The sequence below is a fragment of the Drosophila teissieri genome, chromosome 2R (assembly GCF_016746235.2).
Source record: "Drosophila teissieri strain GT53w chromosome 2R, Prin_Dtei_1.1, whole genome shotgun sequence".
In the NCBI taxonomy this organism is placed as follows: Eukaryota; Metazoa; Arthropoda; class Insecta; order Diptera; family Drosophilidae; genus Drosophila; species Drosophila teissieri.
Genome location: NC_053030.1, coordinates 1,894,158 through 1,909,418, shown reverse-complemented (window position 1 = coordinate 1,909,418; position 15,261 = coordinate 1,894,158). Strand labels below are relative to the sequence as shown.

The window sequence follows — 15,261 nt, the reverse complement described above, 5'->3', positions numbered from 1 at the left end:
AGGTTTAAATAGCCTTGGCAGTTTGGTGTTACCAATAGTATTAGATATTCCAATATTCTAATGTCTTTGGTGTTACCTACTCTATCGGGAACTCACTATAACCGGTGTAAATATTCCCTTCAAAGATGCCCACATGAATGACTATTAAATTTTTTTATACTTTCATATTAATAAATAATTGAATTTTAATTTTAATCATTTTCACTAGGAACAGAATCGATAGGATTATCCCACATTTTTTAAACGGATCCAAATTTCCCAATGTAGTAGCTGACAGTATTTAGTATTTAGCTAAGTATTTAATAACGTAAAGGTTTTTCTTAATATGTTTAGGTATTAGTTAGCTAACCTACTAACGTGTAAATAGGAGTAGCGTTGGTTAGTAGCGTTTCAAAATTTGACTTGTCAGTAGAAGTCGAAAAATAAACAAGGAAAATGTCCCTGTTTAACGCCTATAACAAATTTCATATATTCATAAGATAAGCTGGGGCCCAATGAAGTAAAATGTCATATATTTTTAAGGCTATTAAGTTCCGGTTAAAATACGCGTCGATTGAAGCCTTAATTATCCTTAACTATTAACATATCTTGCGATCAAAAAATATGCAAAAAATCAAGATTTTAGCGACCAATAAAAAATACAAAATGTTTTCTGTCTGGCATAAGAATTTATTTTTAAAATGTTATTTTTTGCAAATGTCAATTAACTGTTATTTAATTATTTCCAATAGCTGTATACACAAATAATTTGTTATATGTTTTGTTTACACATTTTGTTATTGTATTGGAATTCAAACAATCTTCAACAAAAAGCCCCAAATAGGGCTTCATTATGATTTTTATACGCATTACTCTTACAGTAAAGGGAAATACTAGATTCGTTGAAAAATATATAACAGCTAGAAGGAATCGTCGAGACCTGGGAAACTACATAAACTACATAAAATTAAAATCAAAAGTTCCCCGACAATGAGATACCTGTTACTCAGCTCAGTGCTGGGTAGAAATAGTTATATTTTTGGGGGATATCGATAAAGTGTTAGTATGTTTGAAAGTTGTAGGCGTGTTATTAGAATAATGTCTTTGGTATACTCTTTTATCTTACGAATACGTGGTATAAAAATGATTAGAGAGGCTTTTTTTTTTTTTAATTTTTAGCATGTTTGCTGCTACTATTGGTGTATAATGTGCAGTTTTATAAAGTCACGTTTCGAAGTACAATTTCAAGTTATAAGCGTTGATGCTAAGTTTTTGGTTATACCGGGGTGAACTTAATCTTAAATTAACTCCTTTAATTATTTTGCGATCTATAAAGACATCAACAAGGTTACTCCAAGAAACGATTTTTAAGCTGGTTAGCTGCTTTGTAGTAGTGAAAATGTCAAAAAAAAAAATTGTATACATTGAGCGATTAATAATTGCCGTAATGTTATGAAATTTGTGGCGGTATGCCAATATTAGTTTACAATTAATTATTTTTGCTCGTATTTCTTCTTCTTTTAGATTTAGTAGGTGCACCAGCTGTGTCCATTTGCGTTAATACCAGGTGTGCCGCATTTTATTTATGCGTAGAACCACTTAGGCTCGCATGGATTAGGGAAAACCTATCATTAAAACGGGATTAAAGAAATTACAGAAATGAAATGTGTTAATGTATTTGCTCCCCCGTAACTGCTACCTGTAACACATTTTTGTGTTTCAGGTATGCAGTCATAAAAACAGCGGAATGAGAGAAATGACTTGACTATCTGTTACATATAAATAAGACATGGGCGCTGAGAAACAGTATCAGTTTTTAAAAGACTATCCTACCGACAAGAGCGTCTCTGCAATCAGCATTGTAAAACATCTGATCAGTATGTCAGCACTAACCTGCACACAGTTTCTGAACCTGAATTTAAAGGATGTTTCGTCAATGTCCACCACCGTCACATTAAATGCAGCCTGCTTTGGACGGCGCGACTTGAACTTATTTATTGAGAGTCTAGAAACCATATCTCGCTTGGAGAAGGAGAGACACGAGAGATGCCAGCTTCACCGCGAGCAAAGACTACATCAGGTGCGAAAGACAGCGTTGGCGGATAACCGATGCTCCAGTCCGACACCCACAGCCGAGGAAGCCGTAGACGAGCCGCTCTTATATCTGGAGTCCAAGTGCATACCTTATGCTGTTTCTGACCATATGGTTGCACAGAGCGACCGCACACCTTGTCCCGAATACCATATGTGTGACGACGAAGCGTACCGAAATGTTTCATATTCAGCGCGCAGCAGCGTTACCTACTGTAGCTGAGGTGAAATCTCCACCCTGGATTCAGACCTCGGAGAGTCCGAAGTTAAGAGGGTACCAATTGTGCATGCGACCTCCCAGGCTATAACGCAGAATACATATAGTTCAACGCGATCCCGCATAATTAACTTTGTGTTAAAGAGAAATAGGGCTAAGCCCACTTTCGCGGAGCATCTGCAGCGACATGAACAGTGCGACACGTTATCTAGCGAGAACATAAGTCACGAGTTCTCACGGCTTACTACTAGTCAAAAAAGGTCACCTGAGTATAGTTTTCTGGATAAAGCTCTTCGATATCTTACATTATAAAATGCTTCTCTATGCAAACATTATGTTGTAGGTTTGTTTATAAAACATTTGATACTATTAAAGTTAATTGACACAAGCTTTAAAATCATTATAACATTACACTAACAAGTCGTACGGGATATAATTATGGTAAAAGTTATTGGCTTATAAACGAATCCAGCTGGCAAGCTATAGATTTGTAGGTCGCGAACAGTGGCTAGCAATGAACTTTCAGATCTCTGCTATCTTAAATCTGCTTTTCAGCAAAAAGGTGCCTTTTCTAATTTATAGCTTTTGAAAGATTTACACGTATTTCAATTTCCGATACTTTCTCCCAAATAAAACGTCACATAATCAACATTCCCTTAATTTCGACATTAACTTTTTTGCACATGACTTTATAGCTGCTAAGCTTTTGGATTTTTCAAAATGCGTTTCTTAGACAGTGTAAATTTATTGTTTCATAACAAATAATAATAATAAATCGATGTGTATTGTCAATAAAAAATAGTTTTTTATCCTTTTTCTTCAAAATTTTGTTGTAAAATATTTTGGTTTTTAAGTCTATTATTTGTGTATCACTCGTTAACAACGGACAACCACGACAGATTTGAATTTGTTCGTGTATATATAAAAGTCGGCTTCGCGCTTTGTCACAGCTTGAAATATCTTTTACAGTGGTATAAAAAGTTCGGAAATAACAAAGGGGTTTAGAACCCATGGCTGAATAAAACGTAGGAAGATCTTATACAACGCATTTATTCGACATGCTAGCCGGGGGCTCAAGTAAGTGCATTTTTCGTCAAAAAATTTAATTCCAAAACATTTGTATTATGGGGTTTTTGTTTGATTAATTTATTCAATTCAATGAATTTTAAGGCGATGCATACCTTATTTAAAGGAAGGTTTTTTAGGAACTGATCAAGTCAGCAAGGCACCAAGTTAATATTCTTCATACGATTCGACATTGGCCATGCTATGTCCATAAAACCATAACTTTTAAAAACTTCATCCTTGAGACATTATTTTTGTTAATTATACCCGTTACTCGTAGAGTAAAAGGGTATACTAGATTCGTTGAAAAGTATGTAACAGGCAGAAGGAAGCGTTTCCGACCATATAAAGTATATATATTCTAGATCAGGATCAATAGCCGAGTCGATCTGACCATGTCCGTCTGTCCGTCCGTCTGTCTGTCTGTCCGTCTGTCCGTCTGTCTGTCCGTCTGTCCGTCCGTATGAACGTCGAGATCTCAGGAACTATAAAAGCTAGAAAGTTAAGACTCAGCATGCAGACTCCAGAGACATAGAAGCAGCGCAAGTTTGTCGATTCATGTTGCCACGCCCACTCTAACGCCCACAAACCGCCTGAAACTGCCACACCCACACTTTTGAAAAATGTTTGGATATTTTTTTATTTTTGTGTTAATCTTCTTAATTTCTATCGGTTTGCCAAAAAACTTCTTGCCACGCCCACTCTAACGCCCACAAACCGCCCAAAGCTGCCACGCCCACACTTTAGAAAAATGTTTTGATATTTTTTCATTTTTGCATTAGTCTTGTAAAATTCTATCGATTTGCCAAAAAACTTTTTGCCACGCCCACTTTAAGGCCCACAAACCGCAAAAACTGTCAGTGTTGAAGACTCTCCTGCGCACTTTCACCATCTGAGTAACGGGTATCAGATAGTCGGGGAACTCGACTATAGCGTTCTCTCTTGTTTTATCTTAATTCCATAAATTTTAAGAATCTTAAATATTGCAAGCAGACATTTGACATTATTCTTAGTCATATCCTAAATATTTCCAGCCACCGATAATTTGGCACTATGATGGCAGCCTGTTGCTGCCATGAGAAGCGAAAGGCCACCTGATACAGGGCGCTCCGTGCGCCGAGCCTTTAATCCTTTCGCGATGCCATAAATTCAAAATCGAAAAGCTCTTTTTGTCTGCCATGCGCAAAAGCTGCCATAAATTGTGGCCCCATTTCGGTCGACTACCTCCTGGCCAATTGGCCATAAAACGCGCTAGTATCTACCACAAGTCCAAGCGCAAAACATTCCCTGGAGCGGGGCAAAAGGTGCTTAGTGTGTGAAGCGCCTGACGCAAGTGTGTTACCGTGTCGGTGTTGTATTTCTCGCGCCATGTTTGACCAAGTAAAAGCCAAATTTGTTAAAATAATTGTATCTTTGTGGGTTTGGCCACAAAAAGCTATTTTAAAACCAATGGCCAAACCGCATGCTACGATTACCTTTCCCACTTGCGTTGTACTATTAGTGTGTGTCTTACGTGTCTTACACGTTTTCGATGACTTTGCTTTCACACATTCTTCGAGGATGTGTTTTTACATATATATCTCGAGTCAACCCATATACAAATTAATTATTATTTCCACAAAAAGAGATATGTACACCACAGGGTGTCCGAAAGTAACTTTTTGGGTGTGACTTGCCTCTTCTGCATTAACAACATTTCCAAATCCGTGCTCTCTTGCTAACTTTTTACCTGGCAGAGAATATATTGATTTCAGAAAGAATTTTGAAATGCCGTGAATTATAAAGTATTATCAGAATATATGTTTCCTCATTCCGTCCGTCTTTCGGTTTAAAAGCTTTCTGCATACAATTTTCCAAAAGTCTTCTTCCTATTGCTGGTATTATATATTATATACGGTCCGGAACACGTTTATAATATTACTCCCATCCTCAATTCAATCCTCTTTCTTCGCAGTTTTTAATGTTTGATAATAAATTATTCTTATTGGGTATGCACCATTTGTATACCCGTTACTCGTAGAGTAAAAGGGTATACTAGATTCGTTGAAAAGAATGTAACAAGTAGAAGGAAGCGGTTGCGACCATATAAGTATATATGTACATATATCAGGTATAAGATATAGATAGATAGATAAAGATAAGTATATAGATCAGGATTAATAGCCGAGTCGATTTGGCCATATGCGTCTGACCGTTTGTCCGTTCTTTTTTTTAAATAGCATTTAAAAATTCTTTTTTATAAATCAATCAACAAATAATAAATGAATCAACAAAACTTAAAAACCCTTTTTTATACCCGTTACTCGTAGAGTAAAAGGGTATACTAGATTCGTTGAAAAGTATGTACCAGGCAGAAGGAAGCGTTTCCGACCATATTATCCATATTATCCGTCCGTCTGTCCGTCCGTATGAACGTCGAGAGGAACTATAAAAGCTACAAAGTTGAGATTAAGCATGCAGATTCCACAGACATAGACACAGCGCAAGTTTGTTGACTCATATTGGCACGCCCACCCTAATGCCCACAAACCGCTCAAAGCTGCCACGCTCCCACTTTTGAAAAAGTTTTGAATTTTTTCACAGTTTTGTTAGTCTTGTAAATTTCTTTCGATTTGCCAAAAAACTTTTTGTTACGCCCACTCTAATGCCCACAAGCCGTCCAAAGCCGCCACGCCCACATTTTTGAAAATGTTGTAGATATTTTTTCACTTTTGTGTTAGTTGTGTAAATATATCTCAATTTGCCTCTCTTTTTGCCACGCCCACTCTAACGCCCACAAACCGCCAAAAACTGTCAGTGTTGAAGTCTCTCCTTCGCACTTCCACTAGCTGAGTAACGGGTATCAGATAGTCGGGGAACTCGACTATAGCGTTCTCTCTTGTTATACCCGTTACTCGTAGAGTAAAAAGGTATACTAGATTCGTTGAAAAGTATGTAACAGGCAGAAGGAAGCGTTTCCGACCATATAAAGTATATATATTCTTGACCAGGATCAGTAGCCGAGTCGATCTGGCCATGTCCGTCTGTCCGTCCGTCTGCCCATCTGTCCGTATGAACGTCGAGATCTCAGGAACTACAAAAGCTAGAAAGTTGAGATTAAACCTACGGACTCCAGAGACATAGACGCAGCGCAAGTTTGTTGATTCATGTTGCCACGCCCACTCTAACGCCCACAAACCGCGCAAAACTGCCACGCCCACACTTTTGAAAAATGTTTTGATATTTTTTCATTTTTGTATTAGTCTTATAAATTTCTAACGATTTGCCAAACAACTTTTTGCCACGCCCACTCTAACGCCCACAAACCGCCCAAAGCTGCTACGCCCACACTTTTGAAAAATGTTTTGATATTTTTTCATTTTTGTATTAGTCTTCTAAATTTCTATCGATTTGCCCACTCTAGCGCCCACAAACCGCCAAAAACTGTCAGTGCTGAAGACTCCTTCGCACTTTCACTAGCTGAGTAACGGGTATCAGATAGTCGGGGAACTCGACTATAGCGTTCTCTCTTGTTTTTAACTTATGTCGTATACCCTCCTACTCTACGGTTATCGCTGGCCAGTTGTTGGCGTTCAAAATAGTGTTCCATATCTCCTAAACCTTGCTTCAAGTATTTTTTGTGCCCAGATTAGTAATATGTGCATCATAATCTAACCATTTTGATTGGTAACTATCAATGTAATTAAATAAAGGTCCCATTTTGTATAATTTTGTAAGTTTTTTTTATTTGGACAAATTTAAATTCAATAACCTAACTAATAAACTAAAAACTAAATATATTTATCATTTACATTTTTCATTCCATACAGCCCCCTGAAAACGAACTGCAGAAATCACATGACCAAAATCCAGGCGCACTGAGCGAACACCAACTGCGCGTCCAAGCGTCGCTTCAGCGGCTAAATATTCCCGACTGGTTCCGTCATTACACCAAAGGGCCCGAAAAAGCCGCAGATGGCGAAAATGTATGCACAAGTGCGACTGGTGGTGGATACCGACCTGGCAACTTCACCCGCAAACGCGCACAGGAATCGGGTCGCTGGCAAGGGCTCAATTCAAAGACAACTTCCCTCAGCTCGCTGGGATCTCAACGCTCCGACCGAAGTCCTTTGTTAATGAGTCCCTCAGCGCACAGCCATCACGGCGGCCAAAGCTCTTATTCCTGTGGGTCGACGACAATTCACGGTCCGGCCCCTGTGCAGATAGGTATGGGTGCCGCTCGCTGGTCAACCTCGCATCTAAACTCCACTCAGATGTCCCCCGGTGCCTCACAGCGCGGAAACTTCACGCGCGGTGCGCCCATTAATAGCAGCTTTATTTCTGTGGCCAGTGGCAGCGGCTTGTTGCGCAATTCATACCGACAGCCGTATTTGGGTTGGCGCAGCACAGAGAAGCTCTCTCAGCGTACACCCCACGAACGGTAGGTTCCAATACACCATTACCATAATGTATGGAGGTCAGAACTCTTGCGCTTGCTTATTATATTGTTTTTTGTATATAATATTAATTCGTGTAATAATTCAAAATAATCTCACAAAATTGATTGAGTGTATAAACATATTAGTGGGTCGAGGCAAAACAAATACGAATGGAAAACTGTTTTTTTTCATATTCAGTTCTAGAGAACACTATAGCTGAGTGTCTTGATTATCAGATACCTATTAATCAACTAAGATTCTGAAGAAGCTAAAGAGCTCCACATAGGCTGTTACAATAATTGTAATTTTTTAGTTTTTCGTTTAGCGTGTAGATGGGTTTTGATAGGCAAACCACAATTTTGTTTACAGAAAGACGTCAGAAAGACGGGGGTTTATGAGCGTTACAATGGGTATGGCCAAAATGGTTTTGGTATTGGCCCGAGTGGAGAGTACAAATTCTTAATGTTCGTCAGTGTGAGTGTGACACTGTTTTGAAATAAACTAGAATTACGCAGGGTCTGCTTAACTGATCCCAACTTTCTAGCTCTTAACAAGAGTCGAGTTCCCCAAATATCTGATACCCGTTACTAAGCTAGTGGAGGTGTGAAGGAGAGTCTTCAACACTGACAGTTTTTGGCGGTTTTTGGGCGTTAGAGTGGGTGTGCCAAAAAGTTGTTTGGCAAATCGATAGAAATTTACAAGTCTAATACAAAAATGAAAAAATATCAATACATTTTTCAAAAGTGTGAGCGTGGCAGTTATGGGCGGTTTGTGGGCGTTACAGTGGGCATTGCAAAAAGATTTTTGGCCAATCGAGAGAAATTTACAACATTGTATTGTCTGTGCCCAGATCTTATTTTATTTTATTATAATTGGGTGATTAAAACGATCCGTAAAGCCCACACCAATGCGTGAGAACGGTATAGTCGAGTTCCCCAACTATCAGATACCCGTTACTCAGCTAGTGACAGTTTTTGCAGGCTCCAAAGGCATAAACGCAGCGCAACTCGGTTGACCCATGTTGCCACGCCCACTCTAACACCCACAAACCGCCCAAACCTGCCACGTCCACCTTTTGAAAAATGTTTTGATATTTATACCCGTTACTCGTAGAGTAAAAGGGTATACTAGATTCGTTGAAAAGTATGTAATAGGTAGAAGGAAGCGTTATATTCTTGATCAGGATCAATAGCCGAGTCGATCTGGACAAGTCCGTCCGTTTGTCTGTCAGTCCGTATGAACGTCGAGATCTCAGGAACTATAAATGCTAAAAATTCAGCATGTAGACTCCAGTGACATTGACGCAGCGCAAGTTTATCGATTCATGGCTAACGGCAACAAACCTCACAAAGCTGCCACGCCCACACTTTTAAAAAATGTTTTGATATTTTTTCATTTTCTTATTAGTATTGTAAATTTCTGTCGATCTGCAGAAAAACTTTTTCCCATGCCCACCCTAACGCCCACAAACCGACAAAAACTGCATGTATGAAAATGTTTTCATACTTTTTTATAATACCCGTGACTCGTAGAGTAAAAGGGTATACTAGGTTCGTTAGTATGTAAGGCAGAAGGAAGCGTTTCCGACCATATAAAGTATATATGTATATTCTTGACCAGGATCAATAGCCGAGTCAATCTGGCCATGTACTCTCGATTTGGCAAAAATCTTTTAGGCACGCCCACAAATGGTTAGTTGAAATTTCTCTTTTGCACTTCAACTAGCTAAGTAATGGGTATCAGATAGTCAAGGAATTCGACATTAGCGTTCTGTCTTGTTATATTTTGAATACGTTCACTGTAACGCCCACAATGATTTCATTTCTTCTTATTGTATTTCTATCATAATGCAAACTCAATTTTAAAATGAAAAATTTTAAAATTACTAGCACTCCACTAGCTGGGTGACGGGTATCTGATAGTGGAGGTAATCGACTATAGTGTTCTCCATTGTAAAATAATTCATTGAGCGGTATTAAGTATTATTTTTTCGTCCTAAAACATAACTAAGCATTATCAAAAATGTTCACGTTCGACTTTTTATATTTTATTTTTGCAGTCTGGCCAATTCGCTGCTAACCCAACGGACAGCTTCGCCCTCCACACGAGCAGCCAATGAAACCGACACCTTACATACTGTTTCGACAGAGATTCAAAGCTCCATTAAGGAAGTCACATCCGCCATCGTTCACTTCGTGAACGACCAGCAGCAGTCCCAACATCCGGTCAGCCGTTCTACTAGTCCAAATGCAAGGTATACGAACGGCTTCTAGTCCTCTTCAAAAAAGTAAAGTTTACAGTATAGATCGCACACTGAATCTGAGGTCTTCCTTGCTATCTATTCGCCGAGTGTTAAACTTTTGTTTTATCGTCTATTGGGAATATCTATGCCCATTATTATTTAATAACTTCACAATTTATTGGTACCTATAAAAGTATGCACCTCTTAGACAAAGGTAAAACTTGGGTTGAGTTTATGTGAGCATTCTGATTACTGAACCTAACATATATGTATATAGACTGTTCCAATTTTTTCTCGAAAGTGAGTTTGATAACACTAATTGAATTCCTATTTTGAAGAACTAAATTTCATTTATCTGTAGGAGCCATTTAATACAAATTCTCCTTGGTCCCAAATAAAATAGTTGATTGGTATTAGTGCGCCTGAAGCAAAAGTGTTTGTTCTCATTAATTTATAAAGCCGCATGGTTGATTCAACTATTTGCGATTTATTCAAAAGGTTGTATCAAGGATCGACAAATACGTATTTCCAAGGTATGTATCAGGTATTAGGAAGTGCTTCCGACACTATAAATTATATATATTCTTGATAAAGAATTCTGGTGACGCCTACTCAGCACAAGGTTTTTTTAAAGCCCCACAGACGACCAAATAACCCATACCACCTATGTGCTACATTTTTCAAATCGCATTCTTAAAAATCTTTTTGAAGTTAACAATAAAATCATTAAAAGTAACTGAGTATTCATGTCAAAGTCGTGTGCAACCTTTAAAGCCTACTACTTTTAGTAAATCTTCTGCTTTCTGAAGTACTGATTGTTGACATAAATTTATATGTATCTAAAGTCAATTTTTGATTAGTTGTTTTAATGATGTTTCAGTTTCTATAATAGGGCTAAATTCTCTGAAGTACTCTTTTGTTCTTAAAGAAACCTTATTTTTCGAACGGTCTAAATCTTCTCTGTTACATCTTTTTTTTAATTGCCATTATTAAGGAACAAAATCTTATTTATACTAACTAAATGTTTTTATGATTCCAAAAAAAACCTTGCTGTCAATTAAGTTTTGTATAAAATGTTATTTAATATGCAGAAATTTATATTGGTCAACACTCATTTTTGTACATTCTTACTGCAGGTGCTGGCTGGAAAGCAGCTTTGTTGGAACACGGACCTTGGACTCCCCGCAGACACCCGTTATTGATAACAGTCCTCCCGAATTAGCACGAAAGCAACAGCAGCTCCACTCGCACCAAGTGCACCTGGATGTCAGTCTGACGCCTGTATTCTCCGCTGGTCAGCTGCCGCATCACATGAACGGAATCAATCGTATTGGCAACGGTGGCGGTGAGTCCGCCATCCCAGTTTGAAAGCTTACCAATGTAGAAACACTGGTATCCGCAAATTATGCTTTTATGTTTGGGGCACGGCATTTTTGTAGCCTATCTGTATACATTTAAAATTTGTGTACGTACGCACTTTTTTATTCCATATAAAAATCATGTGCACACAAAGAAATATTTTTTTCTATAGTGCGTCCTATTCATTTTATTTATTAAATTACAAAGGAGCAGAAAGCTTTGCTCTTTCATTTATTTATCAAATTCGCATGATTTGTCTTTGGCTTAAACAAATATTGATTTCGATTATATCAGTTACTTTTAAAGTAAAATATTAACTGGATCCGTAGAAAAGAATGTAACAGGTAGAAGGATGGTATGTCCTTCTGTCTGTCCATCTTTCATTTTGTATGAACTTCAATATAGAATATTGGGCTTAAGCGTGAACATTTCTTTTAAACCATTGGCAACCCCCTTAAACAACAACAAAACGCTACAAAAAATTGTTAATATCTAAATTGACATTTATATTTCATAATTACATATATCTGTCGGCAAGAACACGTTTACCTAGATCATTTTAACGCCCACAAATTTCACAACTTTTAGCCTATAAACTGTCCGGCATCATTACTTTAAAAGTTTTTAATAAATTAAGATTTATGAATTTTGATATTTAAACTAGAAAAGCTTTAATCAAAATCACAATTTTATTGACCAATTTGAGCATCTCTGTCAAACTCAAGACCGATGGTAAATAAAGCAATGAATCTCTTTGTTCTCACGATTTTGTTCTTGAACGACCCTTTGTCATTTATTAATGCTATTTTCCATGTAATTTGCCATCGGTACAAGAAAAGTGGAACCTATTTTTATTTTAGATATATACCTATATTATTACTATTCCCACTAAGAAAAAAAAATAACCCATGTCTTTATATGATTTGTTAGTTGTGTGCACTTTATATTTTAATATAACTATTCACAAAATCGAACTTCACTTTTGTATTTGTTTCTATAATAAAATCAGAATTATATTACAAATTGGTATTATTTTATTTTTGTATTACTCGGTAAAAAGTACAGAATGCGAGTAACGCTTATCTGATTGTTCCTCTTTATAAGTTTATTTCTGTCTTGATACCCATCCATACAACACATTCTTCATTTTATTTTGAGTGTGTTTGTTAGATACTTTGGCGTTTGTGATTTTTTTGATTACATCCAAAAATGTCATTTCCCGGCGTGCTTGATCCACTAACAGTACCAACAAGTAATATAGCGCCCGAACGGTCGTTAAGCAGCGCCTCGCTAGAAGAAGTCCTAGCCTCGCTATTAGGACTGCCACCTACCTTCTTATCCGGCCAGATCAGCAATTCGTACAGCAGCTACACCCCCAATTCGGCGACAACAGGTATGAACCTGTAAGTTTACTTTTAATATTACAAATTAACAATAGTAGGCCAGAATCTGAAATTGATAGAAAGATTTACATCTTTAATTTTTCATTGAACTTACGAAATATCACTGTGAAATATCGTCTCTATACTATGATAAAATATAAAGCATCCCCACAGTTTGATGGCGTTAACGCGGCAGTCCACGTAGCGACGAAAGCATCAGAAGATTTTGCAAAGGCTGTAGTTGTCCGATTAACAAGTGATTATCAATCGTAAGGCATCATAAAAACTAAAGGTGTTGCAAACTAAGAATTCGAATTCGGTGTGGCAGTTTTAGTCAGTTTTTGGGCGTGGCAATATTAAGGAACAAACTTACACTACGTCTCTGAAATCTGCATGACTTATCTCAACATTCTGGTTTTAATAGTTCTTAAGATCGAAGCGTTCATACGGACAGACGAGCATGGTTGGTCCTATACTATATAGGGTCGAAAATGCATCGTCCTACCTGTGACTTGTAAAAGGAAATACTATATTCCAGGAAAAGTGTATATTAGTTGATCTGATAATGTCCGTCTGATTGTCTGCCTGTCCATCTAAAATTGCCTAGATCTCCGGAACTATGAAAGCTATAATTTAAGATTCTAGCGACGCACAAGCGATACATATGTATATCGCTAAAGTCTGGCGCCCATATGCTTTTTGTAAATCTCTAAATGGTAAGCTTATTAGAATTCATCAATGTGCTAGATATTTAGATTAAGCAAGTTTGTTTCAGAATATTGCTACGCTACTCTAACGTCCACAAACCGCCCAAAACTACCTTGCCCACCCTTTTAAAAACGTTTTTGAATTATTATACCCGTTACTCGTAGAGTAAAAGGTTATACTAGATCCTTAAAAAGTATGTAACAGGCAAAAGGAAGCGTTTTCGACCATATAAAGTATATATTATATATTCTTGGTCAGGATCACTAGTCGAGTCGAGATTATTTTCGTATTAGTCTTGTAAATTTCTATCGAATTGCGGAAAAACTTTTTGTCACGCCCACTCTTACGCCCACAAACCCCCCAAAGCTGCCACGCCCACGCTTTTGAAAAATGTTTTGATATTTTTTCACATTTTGGTTAGTATTGTAAATTTCTCTCGATTTGCCAAAAATCTTCTTGCCACGCGCACTCTAACGCCCACAAGCCGTCAAAAACTGTCAGTGTTGAGTAACCAGTGTTGAGTTCCACAAGCTCTCTTGTTTTTATTTTATGGTGCGAACCAGGAAATTGAGCATTGAGGATACGAAACACACGACCATTTAACTACGTTCTAATTGTCGTAGATTAAGATAAGATTGGAGATACCTACGCGAGCCTAGAAAAATCCTAGGTCTTTTCCATTGCATTCCGAACAATTTAAAACAAAGCGAGTCAATTTGTTATGTATATATTTAGTGGCATCTCTTAGCTTAACAACAAATATTTGTTGTAAAAAAAACAAAATGGCGGAAATATGACCGATCTAGTCACGGTGACAAATTCTGCGGGAGTCAACTTCCTTGTAAACTTTTCATCTTAAACAAAAAAACGGAAAGAAAGCTTTAATGAAGTTCGTAGTAGAGGGATTTTGATGATTTCGAAAAATTATACATACGTACATATATAACCATGAGTTTCTGAAAAGTGCGATTTTTACCCGAGTTTTTTTATATAATAATATTTAAAAAACTATAAAATAGCCTTTTTTAATATCGATCTGTCACGCACTTGAATATCGAATTCTTTATCAAATGCCGTTTAGTTTGCGTAAAGCGCTCATACGCCAGTGCACAGTGGTTGCACTTGTAGGGGACCGCGGCCATAAATAGTTCCCGTTGAGATATCATTATGAAATTTTTACTGTAAGTTCTTTGAAAAATAAGAATTGGAAAAAAATGGGCGTGGTCGTTAGTATTTACGCCCACTAAAAAGCAAAAACCAAAAAATACACCTAAAAGTATGCTTCAATTTTGTTAATATGAAAGAATATTGTGAAGAATATTAAGACAAAAACAGGGCGGCAGCATTTTTTTGTGTAAGATAACTGAGCCGTCTGTAAAGTTCTACAGCTGAATTTTTTTAAAATATATCTTTAAACACAGACCAATATTTTAAAATTAATTTTATCGTGCTATTAGGTGCCCATCACTTTTGAAAAATGAGTTCTTTTAACATTTAATGCTCAAAAAGACACAGGAAAAAGTGCAGTTACAAGAATCGTCTGTAGAAAACGGTAAGAAAAGTATGGGGAAAAAAATAATAAGCAAAATTGTTCACACAAACATAATTGACAAACACAAATGATGATTACAAAAGAAACATCACAAAAACATAGGACAAGCAGCAAAATACGGCGAAAACTTGACCTTGAAGACTGCAAGACAGCTTGAGTTTATTATTGTTTACACGAATGTTTGCAAATATTTGCAGCTAGACTTACGATTTTTATTTCCTTAAAACATTGACAAATCCAGTGATAGC

General features: G+C 37.1%; 2 protein-coding genes across 16 annotated transcripts in view; both read left to right on the top strand.

The window, feature by feature from the left end:
* Window positions 1–15,261, top strand: part of LOC122614626 — a 39,105-nt gene that overhangs the window by 17,569 nt on the left and 6,275 nt on the right. For 5 of the 15 annotated variants that reach the window (XM_043789236.1, XM_043789239.1, XM_043789235.1 and 2 more), the window contains 4 exons: window positions 7,162–7,772; window positions 9,830–10,024; window positions 11,149–11,357; window positions 12,615–12,764. In XM_043789236.1, coding sequence (XP_043645171.1) covers window positions 7,162–7,772; window positions 9,830–10,024; window positions 11,149–11,357; window positions 12,615–12,764 — 1,165 coding nt within the window. Of the gene's footprint in view, window positions 1–4,509; window positions 4,733–7,161; window positions 7,773–9,829; window positions 10,546–11,148; window positions 11,358–12,614; window positions 12,775–15,261 lie in introns of those variants that run through there. The other 10 variants (XM_043789244.1, XM_043789243.1, XM_043789241.1 and 7 more) reach the window with 8 other exon arrangements.
* On the top strand, window positions 1,271–2,961 carry LOC122614628. The gene is given in 1 exon segment (XM_043789249.1): window positions 1,271–2,961. A coding segment is annotated over 1 exon segment (831 nt). The 5' UTR covers window positions 1,271–1,768; the 3' UTR covers window positions 2,600–2,961.